We start from the raw sequence: 18,659 nt of genomic DNA, 5'->3' as shown, positions 1-18,659 counted from the left end.
ACTAGACACGTTTTAAAATCGTGAAATTGACAACGATACGTAACGGACTAAAGTAAGCAATATCTAATGGCAATAGACTTGGATTGTTACAAATGGTATTAAGAAGTGGACTTAAGTTGTTAGATCCCTGAAACTGATAGAAGAAAATAAAGTTGCATGAAAGTTGGTAGATACTAATGAAAACTTAATTGGAGGTCCACATCAACAGCTGAATAGCAACTCATCTTAACAGCTAAGAAGAGCTTGGTTGATGCAATTGAGTGGCCCCTTTCCATTGTTATATCACACATCTTCATCATCATTAAATGGGTATTTGAATTCCATGTTCCCAAGAACTTCTACCACGTGTGGACATTTTGAAATGAAATAAAAATCAAAGTATATAAGCAATGTGACTGATCAAGTTGGATACGTAGTGGAAAGTTGTGCATTGAAATTGAAGTGGGTATCATAATAATAAGAAGAAGAAGAAGAACATGAATTCATGAAGCTTTTTATTTGCAAGCTTTGACATTATTATTGACTAATGGGAGTAATGTTGTTGGACATGAAGAACATGATCCTACTCCCTCACTCAGCTTCAGCTTCAGCTTCATGTCTTAATTGGTTCACTGCTGATGTGATCAGCCTCAACCTGCCCCTCAACCTTCACATTGCTTCTCACACAGCCACAAGACGGGCACGCTCCCATCCATGGGCACGACGAACCCTGGCACCCCGACCCACTGCAGCATCTGTTGCCTGGATTCTGCACACACCCACCTCCATTTTGCACACACCCACCTCCATTTTGCACACAAGGAGGGTTGTTGTAGTCACCGCCACCGCCGCCACCGACACCGACTCCGCCGCCGCAATTCCCGGTGTGGTCGAAATTGCAGCAGTCCTGCGCGTAAGGCAGAAGATGGCCGACGATGTCACTCTGGGCAATGGGGACGTGGAGAGGTTCTTGATTGGGGAAGGCAAGGTGGAGGGTGGAGAAGAGCATAAGGAGAGTGAGGAACTTGGATTTAGAGAAGGCCATTTGTAGTGGTGGTGTGTGTGTGTGTGTGTGTGTTTGAAAGGGAAGATGGGGCATGGCCTTTTATATGGGCTTGATGGGTATGAAGAAAATGCATAGGCAACAAGAGCGTTGTGTGTGTTCTTCTTTAATTTCTTGGAATTCGGAGGCCATCATTGTGTGAACTCTTTCTTATTATGTGCTGCTGCCATTCAATTGCATATAACAAATCAACGTTAGATTACAATTCATATTTCAATCATTTAAAAAATCACATTATGTTCTGGGTGCCTAATAAGCCCATAACTATTAGGCCCACTTTCTTGCCGGCCCTAAAAATGGTTAAAACGTAGAAACTCGTACGCGAGAACGAAACATTCCTTATTCCTTATAAAGGTGTGGAAACCTTTTACTCAACAGACACAAACCTTGAAGAGGAAACACGAAAGAGAAAACTCAAAAAGGTAGAGAGTTAGCAATGGGCTTAGGTTGTTACAAATGGTATAAAACTAGACACGAGATAATGTGTCAATGAAGACGTGGGCCTAAAGGGGTGGATTGTGAAAGAAGACATCAGTTGGAGAGGAGATCCGAACCGACGCATTTAAAAATCTCGAGAGTAAACCCAATAGAAAATAAGAGACCACTTTAACCGACCCATTTTAAAATTTTGAGAGGAAGTCAGATGGAAGACAATGATTTAGATAGCTTAATGGTGTGTTATATCGTACTGACAATTATAACTAATATAGAGTCATTTAAATTCGTGTAACTTAGCAATATTTGAAATTAACTTTTTGCACGAGACAAACTAATAAAATTTCAAAAGAACCGATAGACTCTAAATGGTGTGGTGGAGCCAAGAGAGAGAGAGAATTGAGAAAGGGTTTAGGGGCATGGTCTTCTGGTGAGAGGGCAGAAGCCTTAAATGTGTATGTCTTTGTTCCAACCCTCACATGTTTCTACTTGTCTATCGTTCTTTTTCTCTTATAAACCTCTCCCGCCCCACCACCACACACCTCTTCCTTTCGAGAGAGAAGAACGGGGAGGTAGAGTTCGAGCAGGAACGTTGAGAATTGTTGAGAAAGGAGTTCCACTAAGGTAAAGGGTTTATAATAAATTTATAAGAGATTCTACTCAAAGTAAACAATATCATACTAATAGAGGTTGGACTGAAGGAAGGAAAGAAGATTTATGGAGTTAGGAGCACATGGGGGCGAGTAATTAAGGAAGAAGACAGGCAATTTGGTGATGTGAGTGTGTATGGCCAATGAGAAGTCGGGTCTATACGAAATACACTTAGAAGTATGCAAATTGAAGATTCCAAGACAAATGGCCATGTGTTTGATTTGATCTGATTATAGATCGTATGATAAGAAGTATCATATGCTTATGTTTGGAAAATGATTGATTGAGATGTGAATCTGATAATATATATTATGATAATGTCTCAGCAATAATTCTTTATTTTTTTTAGAGGAAAACTTTATTATAAAATTAATGTCAGATTTATGATATATTAAAGCATAATAAAATATGGTTTACTTTAGATGACATAGAGTTAAATCTACATAAAGTGAGACATTGGATGCTGAGCTCACTATTATTCAATGCAAAACTTAAATTAACTTAGCTTACTCTTAATTAAATTCCCTCCCTCCTATTAAATATCATTAATTAGTCAAACCTATAAATTATTAATTTTTCTAACTTTAAAATTTATGAATTATTAAACTAGAAACTATAAAAATTACATGTGACACCCGAATAAATAAGGGTACATGAATGAACTGAAATTACATCCGAATAACTAACATAAAATAATTGAAAGACACTATTTATACCAAAAAAAATGCATATTCGAGCTCAAGAATTAATATAATTTTATTCCATTAATTTTGTATAATAAGTGTCGAACTTTGATGACCCACTTAACTATAAAATGATATCTAAAATGTACCCCCACAAAATACCAATACTGGCCTTCCTCCACCGCCAATTAGGTCGTATGGCCGATTGACATGCATTACGTATCACAATCACACTTTTTTGAAATTCACACTCTTATTTTGTCGTTGAGTAAATCAGCCAACTCAAATTCAAATAATCAGTGACATAAAAAACTTATCTTGCAACTTCTACTACTGTTCTTGTTCTTGAAAAACATGTACATAATAATAGACCACATGACAACATGAAAGTATGATTAAGTGATAGAGAGAGAGAAAAAAACAATAATTTAAAAAGGGGAAATTGTTGTCTTAATAATTACATAATCACATACACAAACCTTAGCAATATAATAATTAGTTAATGTAATCAGATTCCCATTAAAGTTAAGATAATAGATCAGATACCATTTTTCACATAATTTTCTACATTTTTTTTCTTTTTTTTTGAGTTTTCGTTTTCATTGAAAAGGTGTTCTTAATTTTGTTCTGAAATTGTTCTATTCTGTTACAGTAGGGCTGATTGTAATGGCCCTACTCGACAGAAACAAATTTATTTTTTCGAAAAAAAAAAAGAAAAAACCCTTTGTTCTTCCTTTATGAGTCGTTCGGCTGAGCAAATTGAGATCCATTTCTTCTCTGTTTTGTTCTGTCAACTCTCATGGGAAACTCCCCCTCACCTTCTGGATTCGGTTTCCCTTTAATAATTTAAACCCCATTTCTCAGATCTCTCTTCCCAATACTACAAATCACACTGTTCTGACGATTTCTCCTCTTGTTTCTTCTTCCAACTAAAAATTCCCCATCTGGGTGTTTCTTCTTTTGCTCTGTTTCTTCCCAGTTCTTCATTTGAATCCATACCCAGATGGCTCCCACCTCTCTTGTGGTTACAATCGAGAAGAACTTACTGGAAATCAATGGCTCTGATTCTTTGTTGCTTCCCGAGAAGCAGAAGGCTGCCAGTCCCAAGCAACTCACATGGGTTCTTCTCCTCAAAGCTCACAGAGCTCTGTTTTTCTTCTCGTGGTTCGCCATCACTGTCAAGACTCTGTTTGCTTCTGTTAAGAAGCGCATTGCTCATGCGGATGTTAATGAAGAGGGTTCCAAGAGTCGAGGGAAGTTGTATAGGTTCATTAAAGCTTTTCTCGCTATTTCTATTGCCGGTTTGATTGTTGAACTTGTTGCCCATTTCAAGAAATGGAATCTGCGAATGATTCAGCCATTGGAGCTCGAAGTTCATGGGTTTCTCCAATGGTTTTATGTCTCCTGGCTTTCGTTTCGAGTTGATTACATTGCTCCATTGGTGTTAATGCTTTCTAAATTCTGCATTGTTCTGTTCATGATCCAATCTCTTGATCGCCTTGTTCTCTGTGTTGGCTGCTTTTGGATCAAATTCAAGAAAATCAAACCCATCATTCAAGATGACGCTTATGATTTGGAAGATGCTTCAACTTTTCCGATGGTTCTAGTTCAAATCCCAATGTGCAATGAGAGAGAGGTAATGAATCGAAAACTTCCCTGATTTCACTTTTGAGCACTAACACTTGATCTGATCTGTTGCGATTTGTTATCACCATTGAAATAGGTTTATGCACAATCAATTGCTGCTGCTTGTGAGCTTGACTGGCCGAGGAATCGGATTTTGATTCAAGTTCTTGATGATTCAGACGATGGAAATCTTCAGCGTTTGATCAAAGAAGAAGTTCTGTCATGGAATGAAAAGGGTGTTAATATTGTTTATAGACATCGATTGATCCGAACTGGGTATAAAGCTGGTAATCTCAAGTCCGCCATGGCTTGTGATTATGTTAAAGATTATGAGTTTGTAGCTATTTTGGATGCTGATTTCCAGCCCAACCCTGATTTCCTTAAACTCACTGTCCCCCATTTCAAGGTACTTGTGAACTTTTCTTAATCAATGGAAGCTTTTGTGGAAGCTTGCTTACATGTTTTGAACATGCCAACAGGGAAATCCTCAGCTCGGTCTCGTCCAAGCTCGGTGGGCGTTCGTTAACCGGGACGAAAACTTACTTACACGACTCCAAAACATCAACTTGTGCTTCCATTTTGAAGTGGAGCAGCAAGTTAATGGGGCTTTCCTGAATTTCTTTGGATTCAATGGAACGGCGGGCATTTGGAGAACGGAAGCGCTTGAGGAATCTGGTGGCTGGCTCGAGAGGACGACGGTGGAAGATATGGATATTGCAGTTCGAGCTCACTTGAAGGGATGGAAATTCATCTTCCTCAATGATGTCAAGGTGCTGTGTGAGTTGCCTGAATCGTATGAAGCTTACAAGAAGCAGCAACACCGTTGGCATTCTGGTCCAATGCAGCTCTTCAGATTATGCCTTCCTTCCATCATTACTTCAAAGGTAAACTCTCAAACACATTCCTATGTCGTATGATCGACTCGTTGAGCTTAAACCGATCGCCTGGATTTGTGCAGATATCAATATGGAAGAAGACGAACTTGATATTCCTGTTCTTTCTCCTGAGAAAACTCATACTTCCCTTTTACTCATTCACTTTGTTTTGTGTCATACTTCCATTGACAATGTTTATTCCAGAAGCAGAATTGCCTCTCTGGGTAATCTGCTACATCCCAGTCTTCATGTCATTGCTAAACATTCTTCCATCCCCTAAATCCTTCCCTTTCTTGATCCCATACCTCTTGTTTGAGAACACCATGTCTGTCACAAAGTTCAACGCCATGGTTTCGGGGCTATTCCAGCTCGGAAGTTCATACGAATGGATTGTGACTAAGAAGACAGGACGATCATCCGAATCCGACTTCCTGGCATTTGCCGAGCGCGAGTCGAAAACTACAAACGAGGAGAAGATTCTGAGGAGACATTCGGAGTCGGGACTCGAGTTGTTGAGTAAATTGAATCAACAAGAGAAGCAAATGGGTTCAAAGAAGAAGAGAAACAAGGTGTATAGAAAAGAACTGGCTCTTGCTTTTCTGCTGCTAACTGCATCAGCTAGAAGCTTGTTGTCAGCACATGGAGTTCACTTCTATTTCTTGCTATTCCAAGGTTTGTCATTCCTGGTGGTGGGTTTTGACTTGATTGGTGAGCAAATGAACTGAAAAAGTATCATTCGGAGAGAATTTGATGAAGTTTCTTTTGGCGTTTTAGGCCCTTATAAAAAAAACTGGGCAGAAATGAACTAAAAATGACAGATTTTCAAAAGGGTATTTGGTGTTTGAAAATTGGTAGATAAAGATTTTGGAGGTTTTTTGTTCAGTAAATTTGTACAATATAATGATACGATATAGTATTGTTGGTATATGGGTTTCAAACACAAAATAATGGGAATTCTGAGTCTAAGAGAGAAGTTATTTTCATGTTGTTCTTGCTTCTTCTTTTTATTTAATATACTATAAAACTCCCCCTAATCTCGAACAAATTTGTCCACCGGTTGTTCTCGAGTCTTCTTATATCCTATGGACAGAAATCCGTGTTGTATTTTCTGAAGAATGAAATGACAATTCACTTTAATATGTTCAGTTCACTCATGAAACACGGAAAAAGTTGATCTTGTATGTTTCTTAGATCTTGCCCAAACTACGCTTAAAAAACATTCGAACTTTTGAATGACCATGAACTTTATACAAGATTTCATGTCCAAGGGCTGCCTGCTTGGTTCCTGCCATGTCTGCAGAAGCAGAAGCTCAGAGCTATGACTATGGCTCCAAGAGTTAGGACATTGATGTGGCGTTGGCTTGCTAAAGCCAATACGACACTCTAAAAATTGATAGCATTTCAATATGGTTAGAGAGCTTACTTGCACGTCTTCTCCTTGGCCTTTATATACACATGAAGCACAAAAAACTCATCCTTACGAGCAATCTGAGTGGTCCATTAGGTGTGAAGTTTATCTTCACTAAATTGAAAGAAAAACATGAATATGAATAATTCAATGAACATTATAATCATATAATAAGTACAAAAGGAAAAAAAAAGAATGCTTTTATATCACTTTCAACATCATCATTATCATCACTTATAGTATGAACTTTTTCCTTGAGCCCCTGATATCACTTTTTTAGCTATCTCATGAGGCATAGAGACTTGAAAGCCTCCATGTTTTCTATGGAGTAAGTCTCTCGTGATCTAAGGCACATCGAGGTGTATCGAGTAAGCGATTGATAAACTCATACAGAATAGACAACTAACCAGAGAATGTATATAGATAATTCAGGAAACAGATGAATCAGATCAACCCACGACGACCTCAACGACAGACTGAACAAGGGTAACTAAAGCATATGCTTAACGAGAAAGAAACACGAGTACTGACATGAATACAGTGGAGATGAACATCAAGTAATAACAGAGAAACTCAGAATGGTTAGGCCATGGAGATATGGTTTGAATCAAAGATTCATTAACAAACATATGAGATTGAAATCTACCAAGCATTGTTTAATTCAAATACCTCTTTGAGTTAGATCTAGAGCAGAAAGTTTTAATAAGACTTTGGTGTTCATGATGCATTGCATACTGCAACTTGCAAGAACCAGCGTTTATCCAAGAGAAATTATATGTGAACGGTGTAAACCTTTAACATTCATTTCATGTTTCAACAGAATCCAATGTGTTTATTAAATGAACTAGCAAGTAAGATTCAACTTGAATATAAAAGAGATCAAATTCATAACATGAAATACAAAATGCATCCTTATTTGTAATGCTCTAGCGCCTAAACAGGACCTCTAAAACAGCTACAATAAATTTAAGGTTGTACAAGTTCATAAGGAAGAGGTATCAGATTCAAGCTTCGAGAGTGTTGCCAAGAACAAAAGAGAAGAGCTCTCGAACAGGGGAAAATTCGACCAACCCAATATCAATTGCATACCCGGATACTGGTAGCTTCAAATCCCTTAGAACACAAAATGCCTCAGCCATTCGAGCCTTGGGCACCTCCTGAGCAACAGAGCAATGGGGAATCCAGGAGCCAAGGCGATATTCCTCTCCAGTTTCAATTCCTTCTTTCCTCATTGCTTCGCACAATTGGGACTGGAATTGGAGGAGTGAAATCGAAGGCGCTGGACCGAGAAAGAGAATGTTGTTGTCATTGGGAAGGCTGCCAATTGACGCTAAGGACAAAGGCAAAGGTTCCTGCTTCGAAGCGAAATTCTTAACGATGGATTCAACTTTTGTGGGTTCGAGGAAAGGGCTGGAAAATAGGGTAATGTGAGGGCGGGATTCAATTTCGATGAGTTGGGTACTGATTTGACGGCGAGCTAGTACATTCCAAGCCTTGAGAACCTGATTTTCAAGTGCCGGATCGAAATAGAGCTCGATCGCAAACCCTTGTGACATCGCCTTAGAACACAAACTCCTCAAACTAAATTAGTGAACAACGGGGAGAAATAAACGAAACCCAGAAACAAGGAAATTCGAAACCCTAGAGATACAACACAAAAACGGAAGAGAACACAGAGACCCAGAAGAAATCGATGAACCCAGATGCCCAAAAACCTAAATTTACGAGAAAGAGGTAAAAGAGAAATGGAAAATACAAATTTGAAGACGAGAGTTTCAGAAGGTTAGCGAAAAGGGGATTAAGAAGTGGAAGAACAAAGGCAGGTAAAGCGTTGAAGTGAAGCTACGAGTGGAAAATGGATGGGAAATTGAAAGAGGGATCAAGGGAAAGGCTCTGCAAGAGACTGTGGGAGTTGGAAAGCCACTTGCTAAGAGCCGAACCAGATTAGATGTCCGCCGAGTGGATCGAAACGAGGAAGACACAGGGAGAGAGGGAGGAAAGAGGGAGGGAAAGTGGGCATCGGTCGGCCCGCTTAAACCTCCCAGCCAACCAGCGTTGAACTTGAACCCGTTTGGTAGACCCAATTGTACCCAATTGTTCTTCAACACTTCTAAAGTTGAGTATGAATTTGAATTTCAATTTGTTTCTCTTTATCTCCTACCACTAGCATGGTCCCGTTAGATTGTACCATTCCTTTCGGGTCCAACATTTTTGCTGGCACTTGTTCCTCTCTTCCATCGATCTGGGATCTCACAATCTATCCTGTTCGAGAATCAGCGTTCTCGTCAGCACTCATTCCTATCTCTAATTGATGTGAGATCTCACAATCCACCTCTTTTGTAGCCTAGTGTCCTTGTTAGCATTCATCATTCTCTCCAATTGATGTGAGATCTCACAATCTATCTCCTTCGTAGCCAAACGTTCCCACTAACACTCATTCCTCTCTCTAATCGACGTGGGATCTCACGTCAATCTTCTTTATCAAATTTATTAAGCTAATCTTCAGTTAATCAGTATCAAGTTTCAGTGTGTTTATAGTATCTTATGAGATAATAGATTCAGTTTGTATGTATGCACAAGCGCTAATGATTTAAAATTACGTTGATTAACACATTTGGTTTTACATGGTCGATGTTAAAGATATTTACAACCCTATGACATGCTTTGACCACTAACAAATTTTACATTTCTCCTTGCATGTTTGGCCATAGCCAACGCTTGAAGGTAAATAAAAGCTGTACCAGTCATTTTCATGGCCTTTTCATACATGATCTGAACTGTATCTCTGTGTGTTGTAGTTTCCAAGAAGAGGTACTTTCTGATCTTCATGTGGTTCCTTGTCATCACTAACATTATGGCTATGCCTTTCTTTTTCTTCTTCATCGCCCACTTCTTCTCTTGTTTTTCCCCACATTACAGTATAAAACCCTATGGAAATTATGGATGCTCCAATAAGACTGCAACACAACCAAAGTTTAACCTTCTTCAAGTTAGTTTAAGTGGTAGAAGAATTCATGCAAGAAACTTGAGGTTTTAGAGTTACAAAAGGGAAAGCTAATTCCAGAACTCTCCCTCTGTTTGTTGTCATACCTTCCAAGATATAGAGAATCACCAAGAAACAGAACACCCATTACAATGGCGACGACAATCGACAATGGCTTAAACATCGCTACAAACACCGGCCCTTTCAACCGGAGTGCCCATGTATGAACTGTATTATTCAAACATGATCCAAAAAGTCCCTGAAAGTATAGAAAAGAAAAAAAGAACAAAGTTTTGTTAGATATCATTGTGAAATGAATTGTATTGAGTGGCTTTTCTTGGTTCTTACGGAGCATAAAACAGAGGCCAACGCTGTATTTTGCCTCAAAATCCAAGCACTTGGATCTGTCTCTAAGATCACGCCTACAACTGCAGCTATGAAGGCCACAGTTATGTTGTAGAAGAAGATCACTGTTGCCTCTTCTGGGTATTCCTTCATTATTTTTGTCTGAAAAAATGTTCAACAGTTTCAAGGTTGGTTATATTCATATTGAAGTTTCCTCACAAAATACAGACGTAGAACACGTTTTGGGGCATCGACTAAAGCTCTAATAGTACAACTTTTAAAGTTAGGAGACATCCCATTGAAGTAAGTTAGGGAGAGATTTCTACACCCTTCTAAAAAATGCTTCGTTTCCCTTTACAACTGATGTGAGATCCCACATCGACTAGAGAGGAGAATGGGTGCCAACGAGAACACTGACCTCAAAGGGGTTGGATTGTGAGATCACACATGGGTTGGAGAGAGGAACGAAACACTCTTGATAAGGGTGTAGAAACCTCTCCCTAACATACGCGTTTTAAAAACCTTGAGGGAAAACAAAAGCCCAAATATTACAATATAGATAGCGGTGGGCTCGAGCTCTTACAAAAATTATGAAGATGAAATTTACCTGAACAATGTACCAAAGTGGAACCAAGATATATTCAGCAGTCAAGAGAAGGCTGCCAATGACCCAATTAGAATCTGAAGAGGTAAGTGGATGATGGAGGGAAAGAGATGTGGGTGGTGAAGAGAATATGACCCTTGGACCCTTGTAAAGCGTCACTACAAATGCACCTGATATGGATATTATGGTGCCCATTACTTTTGCTTGACTGCTACTGCTCTTCATCACCACTTTCTCCATCCTTTCATCATACACGCATAATCAAATTATTGAATCACAAGGATAACAAACTAACCTATCTTATTTTTAATGGACAACACCACTTCACATGCATTATCAGATTCTTTTTCTTGAATTATTCAGATGAACAAGCCATAAGAACTCCACGACTTCATCCAAGTTAACTTCATCAAATTTACCAATAATTTGCATAAAAAGGAATAAAAGTGTCTTATCAAACAAATTTCAATTCATCTTTAAATTTTCTAATTGGTCAGGCAGAGATAGCCTCTCTGTATCTTTCTCCAATTTGGCAAGTGACCACTTTTTTGTGGCTTAAAGGCTCAGGATTTTACACAGACGTGTGTTATACATGCTCCTCATACTTTACAAGCAAAAAAAAACGACAAAAATAAAATGGATATTTTAATGATTGATTTTGATGTTTTTTTAATGAAAAACATTAAATTTGATAATTAATAAAGTAAGTAAGTTTGTGACAATCTCTCCTAATAATTTTAATCACATAACATTCATTATTAGATATAAGATTAATTCCTAACAAGGATTAAAATTTTTAATTAGATAAACTTTTGTGATAAAATTATCAGATATTTTTAAATGTTCATGACTTCTAAATTAATAAAAGAAGTGAATCGATTTAAATTTAAATATAGTTTACTATAGAGATTTTATTAATATTTTCATCACATTTCAGGGAAAGCCTGACCTTGGGAAGAAAAAACAAAAAATATTAGGCGGTCCCACTTGTTGAAAAAATTGTAGTGTGGGCACTTTAATAATAAGACAATAGAATAGACTTTTTTTCTTTATAGAAAAGAAATAATGAATTTGAGTGTAAAAGATGGAAATGGAAACCAATATTATTTGAAGTAATCTTATGATCCACACAATTCATTATAATACTATCATATAAATTAATATATTTTTAAATAAGTTTTGGTTTCAATTATTGTATTAAAAGAGAGAGAGAAGTGGGGGAAGAGGAACCTGAAAATGATGGCGAGAATGAAAGTGAAAGCAGGAACAAGGTTGCTGATGGCGGAAGCAAGAGTCGGAGAACTGTAATTGATTCCCGTGTATCCCATTATCTGCGAACAAGAACTGCAAACAAACTTCCGATTCGATTCAATTTTTCGAAGAAAAGCAAAATCAATTAAATTCCATATGAATTAGGTCACAGAGATGGAGCACCCGATGAGTCCGAGAAGAGCGATCTTCGAGAGTATAGAGAAATTGAGCGGTGGAAGCCGCGTGGATCTGCAAAATCAAAATCTAAAAATTACTTGATCGAAAGAAAGAAAGAAAGAAAGAATTAATCGAGAAAGAGAGAGAAAAAGACCTGCGAGAGATGAAGGGAGAAGGGAGGAGGAAGAAGGCGGCGAGGGAGTAAGAATAAACGATGAAGACGTGGTGGCTCATGCCGGAGGCGGTGGCGGCTTTGAAAAGAGTGTTGAGACCGACGTTGATGCACTCCATGGTTACCATCGCCGGAAATGGCAGAACGCCTTCCATAAAGTAACTTCCCGCCATCGCGACTTTATTGCAGAGTAGAAAGTTCAGTGGGGAAATGCTCTGTTATTGAAGACAACTGGACAGAGTCCGGAGCGGAGGGTTTATATATAAATCAACTCTCAAAAATATATATTTAAAATAAAATAAAAAAACAAACAAAAATTGTTGGAAATGATGTAATAAAAAGACCATCTGTGGACGGTTTGTTGCATGCATACTAGGACACCAAACTCTCCTCCTGCTTTTCAATTTTAGAACGTATTTGTTAGAGAGAGTTTTCTATATTTTTATAAAAAATAATTTATTTTATTCTTAACTGACGTGGCCTGAAATCTTACCACGATCCATATTAATATTTAAATTTTTTATTGAATTATCGGAAAGAAAATTGTATTACAGCATGATCTTATGATACTTTACTAATAAGCTCAAAGTTAACTGGTGAGAAGGCATTAGGTCACAACCATGAATAAATAATAATAATAATACTATGAAGGTAATGCCTTCCTAGTATAGTTCAATGCATATAATATATAATATATAGTTACCTCATATAATATAATATAAGGAAGGCGTAGATGGTGTGACATATTAGTAGCAGGTGGATCCAGGCCCAAGCCCAGGCCCAAGCCCAAGCCCAAGCTAGTTTGTTTGAAACAGGTTCATGGGGAACCATCTGGTCTGTGGAGATGAATTGCCCACAAGGCGCTACAACAAGATGAAATCCCTCATCGGAGCTTTGAAACTTTCATACGTACTTTTTAAGTGAATATGGCCTGATGGAATTCCATAGCCATGGCAGCACCTCCTTCAAATAAGAACCTTATATGGCTCTGCCCGCCCTCATCCTCCTTGAGCTGCTCCATGAACAACAAGTTGAAATCGTTGTGTTTGACACGTGAGCGTTGAACTCATTGCTTGAGATCTTAATGTTTCATTCTTCTCTTCCAACATGGGATCTAACACTTGGGCTAGGAGACCAATCACTCAATACCATGAGCTTGTTAGCTCACTGATTAAGTAGTAGTTAACTAAAGTGAAAAGGTTAGGATAACAACTCACCTATTGCATACTAATAACAACCTGTTAATAGAAGATTTAATGGGAGAGTTAAGCGGTTGAAAAACCTATAAAGATGCAACTTCTATTATCTCACTAATCTAAACCTATTTAGTCATAATCCATATTAATTTGGGTTGAGTATCGTACACGAAGAAAGGAAAAAAGTTCAAACTTTTAATAAAAGGGGATGGAAAAAGAGAAGTTTTAAGCTTTTTAATAACTTTTGTTGACATTGTTTTTGAAGCCTTCCACTTGCAAAACTCCATTCAAAGCGAGCAAAGAAATGAACCGTAATGAAATTGGTATTCATTTGCTTTCCCTCCCACTTAGTTTCAAAAGGAAAACCATTATGCTTTCCAAATATTATTATCAACATTTAAACCCCCTAATTTCCAACACAATCAAATCAATACATTCATATTATCCCAATTATATTTTAAAAAAAGAACATCCCCAAACTCCAAGTAATGTCTTGAAACAAAGCATGAATTTGGGTGTGAATTTTGTTCTTATTTCCATTATTATTATATCATGTTTTGTCTCAAATCCAGCCATTACCATTAACAATGGACGCGATGGTTGAGCTTGAATCTGCTCCACCCCTTCTCTCCAACCCCAACTCTTTCACACTTCCCTTTGTCTCCCATGGTTGACCAATCCCTCTCCCACGCTCTCTCCCTGCGCGTATCTCCCAACCCACCGCCTCTTTTCCTTCTCCTCTCCTTTACTCTTCTGGGTATCTCCCATTCTTCCCAAAACACACTGAGAACCGAAAATCCCCCATCCCCTTCAAAACCCATCTTCTCTTTTCGCCTCTGGTTTAGGGTTTTTGTTTGTTTTTGCATTGTTCTAGTTCACTGATTTTGGGGCTTCGGGCTTGGTTCGATCTCTGAGAAGCGGAGGGTGTATGGTTTTAATTTTAGTATTTTGATCTCTGGAATGTCAAAATTGGTTTCTGGAGCAACCCCATTTGAAAATGACTCGGATTCGGCATCAAATCTTTCAGAAAGATGGATTTCTGAGCTACCCTCCTCCTATGCCGCCTTCTTCTTCTTCCCCTTTTGATGTAATTTACAATAAGGAACCTACCCCACCAGCAGCGCCATCTGCAACCTCGTCCGGTACGAGGATAAGTCCAGCAGTTCTTTTTATCATAGTGATTTTGGCTGTTCTGTTCTTCATTTCTGGTCTGCTCCATCTTCTTGTTAGATTCCTTATAAAGCACCCATCTTCCTCATCCTCCTCTCAATCCAACAGAAACCCAGAACTGTCTCCTTCTGATGCACTTCAAAGACAGCTTCAGCAGCTCTTCCATCTCCATGATTCTGGTTTAGATCAAGCTTTTATAGACGCACTTCCTGTTTTTAAGTATAAGGAGATAGTGGGGCTTAAGGAGCCATTTGATTGTGCTGTTTGCTTGTGTGAGTATTCTGAGAAGGACCAACTCAGATTACTTCCTATGTGCAGCCATGCCTTCCATGTTAATTGTATAGACACTTGGCTCTTGTCGAATTCGACATGCCCTCTTTGTCGAGGAACGTTATTTAACCCTGGTTTCTCGATCGAAAATCCAATGTTCGATTTCGATGAACTGGGAGAAGAAGCTGAATGTGTTGGTAATGCAGATCATAGGTTGCCTAATTGTCAAAAAAGAATGGAGATTCAAGAGGTAGTGAATGAAAAAGGAGGTTTCCCAGTGAAGCTTGGAAAATTCAGAAGAATGAACATAGCTGAGGCTGTAGAGACCGAAGTTGGAGAGACCAGTAGTAGCAACTTGGATGCTAGGAGATGTTACTCAATGGGATCATATCAATACGTTGTTATAGACGCTGAGCTCAGAGTTCCCTTGTCTAGAGCTCAACAAGAGGGTGACCATAAACAGCCCTTCAAAGGTACAGAACCAAAGGGCATTGCAGATTTGGATGGGAAGAAGCTGAATAGTGTAGCTAAAGGAGAGAGTTACTCTGTTTCGAAGATCTGGCTTTGGTCTAAAAAGGGGAAGCATCTGAGTTCTACTGAGCCGCAGATAGGTATGGATTCTTCTCTTAATACAGACTTGCCATGGTTGAGGCAAACACAAGGGCCATCATAAAGATGGCCTAAAAAACTCTGTTTTTTTCTGAATGTTTGTTGTATCTATTTACATTTTTGTGTTTGAGATTTGGTTGGTGCTAACGTCTGAGGTATTGATTACAACAAAAGTGTTGGTATCCATCCATATGTCTTCCTACCACTGAAACCATAAATCATATCCTTTTTGAGTTTCAAATGATGTCAATATAGAATGTGTAGAATAGGAAGAGTAGTGATGTCTTTAACGCTAATGCAACCAACATGATTCTTAGAAAGTTAGAGCAATCGAATGAACTCTGCCCGTGTAGTAGATCTTACTTAAATCATTGTTTCTATGGTCATTAGCCTCGCGATTTTAAATCACGTCTGTTAGGGAGAGGTTTCCACACCCTTATAAGGAATGTTTTGTTCCTCTCTCTCACCGATGTGGATCTCACCGTCCACCATCGTTGGGAGCCAACGTTTTCGTTGGCACACCGCCCAGTGTCTGCCTCTGATACCATTTGTAATTACCCAAGCCTACAACTAGTAAATAGTGTTTGCTTTGGCCCGTTAAGTATTTTTATCAGTCTCGCAACTTTAAAACGTTAGAGAGAGGTTTCCACACCTTGTAAGGAATGTTTTCGTTCTCTTTTCCAACCGATGTATGATCTCACAATTGTTGTCTGTCTCTATAGTGTTGACAGTTGCAGGTTAGTTAAAATCTTCCAAAGCAGAGACGAGAAGGCTTCAAAAGCACTCTCTCACTGCACTGCCCTGCCCTGCCCTTGCATGATCATCTGTCTAAGATGTGTGAATGAGTGGCCCATGCGCTCTTACTTTTGTCATACCTTTAAAGGCACTTGCCCTCATAGAAGAAGCTTTTCTTTTATGAGGCCCCTCTTGCTTTGAAGGGGAAAGCGAGAGAGAGTGGTGGTGGGATCCATGAAAGGTTTGAAGTTTGATAGAATGGATAGGCATCTCTCTTACTCAATGAATGAAAGAGTCTTTTGGGCATCCATTAGTCTTCCCCCATGTGAACATCTTCATCTAAAACTAAATACTTAGTCATATAATCAATTCAACCGTCAACTCTCTCGTTAATCGAGATGAAATCTCACATTTTCTTGTCTTGCTGAATATGATATAAACTGTCTTTTTTTCCCGTTTGAGGTGGGATTAAAGGGTATTGGATAAATTTCATAGCTATTTTAGCTGCTTCTAAAGTTTCGATGGATAAATTTCATAGCTATTTTAGCTGCTTCTAAAGTTTCGATGGATAAATTTCATAGCTATTTTAGCTGCTTCTAAAGTTTCGATACAACTCCGTCTTCGTAGACAAACATTGAATCTCTTATTAGATTAAAATTTTAGTTCATCTCATAAGATTCTCATGAAACAAATAATTAAACAAATTAAGTTAATATGACAAAACAAATAATTAGACAAATAAAAGGTATGGTGTGGCCATGTTATGTTACATTATTAAAGTTATGTTACATTATTAAAGGTTTAAGTTTATAATTTAAACTTGAAATCTTCAAATGTAAAATATAAAAACAACAAAATTATTATAGGATTGTAAATTTTTTTGAAAAAAAAAAATCATTATAATTTTCGTTTCAAATAAATAATTATAATAAAATAATAATAATTAAGAAAAAGTAATCTTATAAAAACGGAAGAACCAAACAAAAAAAAAAATAAAAAAATCATCGAGTTTTTAGATTGTAACGCTGGCCACAAATTAACCCCCACTGTTAACAATCCCCGCTTCCCCGAAAAGCAAATACCCCCTCCGCTCCTCCTCCTCCTCCGACGATGACCACCGCGCACGGCGGTTCTGGCGAGAAGCAATCAAACACACGGAGGTTCCAGAGCCACATGATTATATCCATCCAGAATCAAATGAAGGACGGTCCATCCTTGCCGAGGTCCATGGACGACTTGGCGGAGGCCGGAATGGAGGCGAATCGCATGGAGAAGTCGCGGCGCATGAAGTCCTCGCTGAAAGGATCGTCGAGAGCTGGACCTTCGTCGAAGTTGAGAGCGTAACTGAGCGGATCGTAACGGTAAGTAGATTGGCGATGGCGATTCTTGTGAAATTGACGAATGAACGTCTTCCATTTAGGGCCGGCAACGATTTCGGACCAATCGCGGAACCTCTTCCAGCCTCGAAGCCACCACTCGTCGTCATTATCGGCAGCCCTAATCCTCTCCCACCAGGACTTGGAGGGACTAGACCTCAGGCAAGGAAGCCAGAAGCAGCAGCCACGGCTGGCGAAGGCAGCCTCATGAAGAAGGTCATCGGTGTGGAAGCCATTAACGTCGGAAGAAAGGTCAGGAGATTGAGAAACAGACATTAAAAGAGGGAGAGAGATCTGATGGAATTGATTTGCAGAAAAGTTTTCTGCAAATCAATCTTCTCAGAGAGAATCTCTCTTCCCTGAGTTTGAAATCGAATGGCTCAGTTTTTATTGAGTTAATTATCAATATATGAGAGCAGAATTAGGGTAAAGCCAGAAACGGAAAACACGCTGGAAAATTAGTCCTTATTTACGCTAAATGCCTTAAATAGTTTTTTTTTTCCTTAATTTTTTATTTCCTTAAAATTAATCAGACATAAATCTAAAACTCTTATTAGTTGTTTTTAAGGTGGCAACAGATGGAATAAGTTGAGTCATATTTTCCAGCTGTGTGGCCTGCACCATACCATAACATCCCCACCACTTTAGCTTCTATCTAAAACATATCGAGATAAAACATGTCGATCAACGTTAATCCTCGATCCAACTAAACCTCTAAGAGCCGAGATCTCCCAAACTCCAATTCAAGGATATGACTCTGAATCTACAACTTTAAAGAATATGTGACGTATGTTCTCTATTTGTAATAGTCCAAGCCCACTGATAACATAGATTGTTCTCTTCGAACTTTTCCTCAAGGTTCTAAAACGCGTCTGCAGATGAGAGATTTCTACACTTTCATAAGGAGTGATTCGTTCACTGTCCAATCCACGAATCGTGATGGTACTAATATCTCAAGTAGGTAGGAAGGCAATTTAGTCATCATGATGATGAGTAAGTGATGATGGTCAGATTTAGATCTTGGGTAGTGGTGGGTCATAATATATATATA

General features: G+C 38.5%; 5 protein-coding genes across 5 annotated transcripts; 2 read left to right on the top strand and 3 right to left on the bottom strand.

The window, feature by feature from the left end:
* The first annotated feature begins 3,458 nt into the window (after positions 1–3,458).
* Positions 3,459–6,293, top strand: LOC111810589 (xyloglucan glycosyltransferase 4-like). Its single transcript, XM_023697322.1, has 4 exons — positions 3,459–4,447; positions 4,535–4,843; positions 4,917–5,321; positions 5,396–6,293. Exons 1-4 carry the CDS (start codon positions 3,815–3,817, stop codon positions 6,035–6,037), a joined length of 1,989 nt encoding a protein of 662 aa, XP_023553090.1. The 5' UTR covers positions 3,459–3,814; the 3' UTR covers positions 6,038–6,293.
* Positions 6,294–7,494: 1,201 nt separating this feature from the next.
* LOC111810600 lies at positions 7,495–8,820 on the bottom strand. The gene has a single exon (XM_023697333.1). It carries the CDS (start codon positions 8,274–8,276, stop codon positions 7,725–7,727), a length of 552 nt encoding a protein of 183 aa, XP_023553101.1. The 5' UTR covers positions 8,277–8,820; the 3' UTR covers positions 7,495–7,724.
* Positions 8,821–9,290: 470 nt separating this feature from the next.
* Positions 9,291–12,521, bottom strand: LOC111788905 (WAT1-related protein At3g28050-like). Its single transcript, XM_023669480.1, has 7 exons — positions 12,235–12,521; positions 12,087–12,152; positions 11,883–11,996; positions 10,656–10,893; positions 10,052–10,210; positions 9,811–9,962; positions 9,291–9,677 (listed from the first exon to the last, which is right to left on the bottom strand). The coding sequence occupies exons 1-7, from the start codon at positions 12,423–12,425 to the stop codon at positions 9,482–9,484; spliced, it is 1,116 nt and encodes a 371-aa protein (XP_023525248.1). The 5' UTR covers positions 12,426–12,521; the 3' UTR covers positions 9,291–9,481.
* Positions 12,522–13,928: 1,407 nt separating this feature from the next.
* On the top strand, positions 13,929–15,699 carry LOC111809838 (RING-H2 finger protein ATL46-like). Its single transcript, XM_023696317.1, has one exon. The coding sequence runs from the start codon at positions 14,446–14,448 to the stop codon at positions 15,559–15,561; it is 1,116 nt and encodes a 371-aa protein (XP_023552085.1). The 5' UTR covers positions 13,929–14,445; the 3' UTR covers positions 15,562–15,699.
* A 1,526-nt stretch (positions 15,700–17,225) lies between these two features.
* Positions 17,226–18,555, bottom strand: LOC111795380. The gene has a single exon (XM_023677770.1). The coding sequence runs from the start codon at positions 17,882–17,884 to the stop codon at positions 17,426–17,428; it is 459 nt and encodes a 152-aa protein (XP_023533538.1). The 5' UTR covers positions 17,885–18,555; the 3' UTR covers positions 17,226–17,425.
* Positions 18,556–18,659: the final 104 nt, after the last annotated feature.

This window comes from Cucurbita pepo, chromosome LG01, assembly GCF_002806865.2.
Source record: "Cucurbita pepo subsp. pepo cultivar mu-cu-16 chromosome LG01, ASM280686v2, whole genome shotgun sequence".
NCBI classification, from domain to species: domain Eukaryota; kingdom Viridiplantae; phylum Streptophyta; class Magnoliopsida; order Cucurbitales; family Cucurbitaceae; genus Cucurbita; species Cucurbita pepo.
This window is presented reverse-complemented; position numbering and strand designations above follow the sequence as displayed.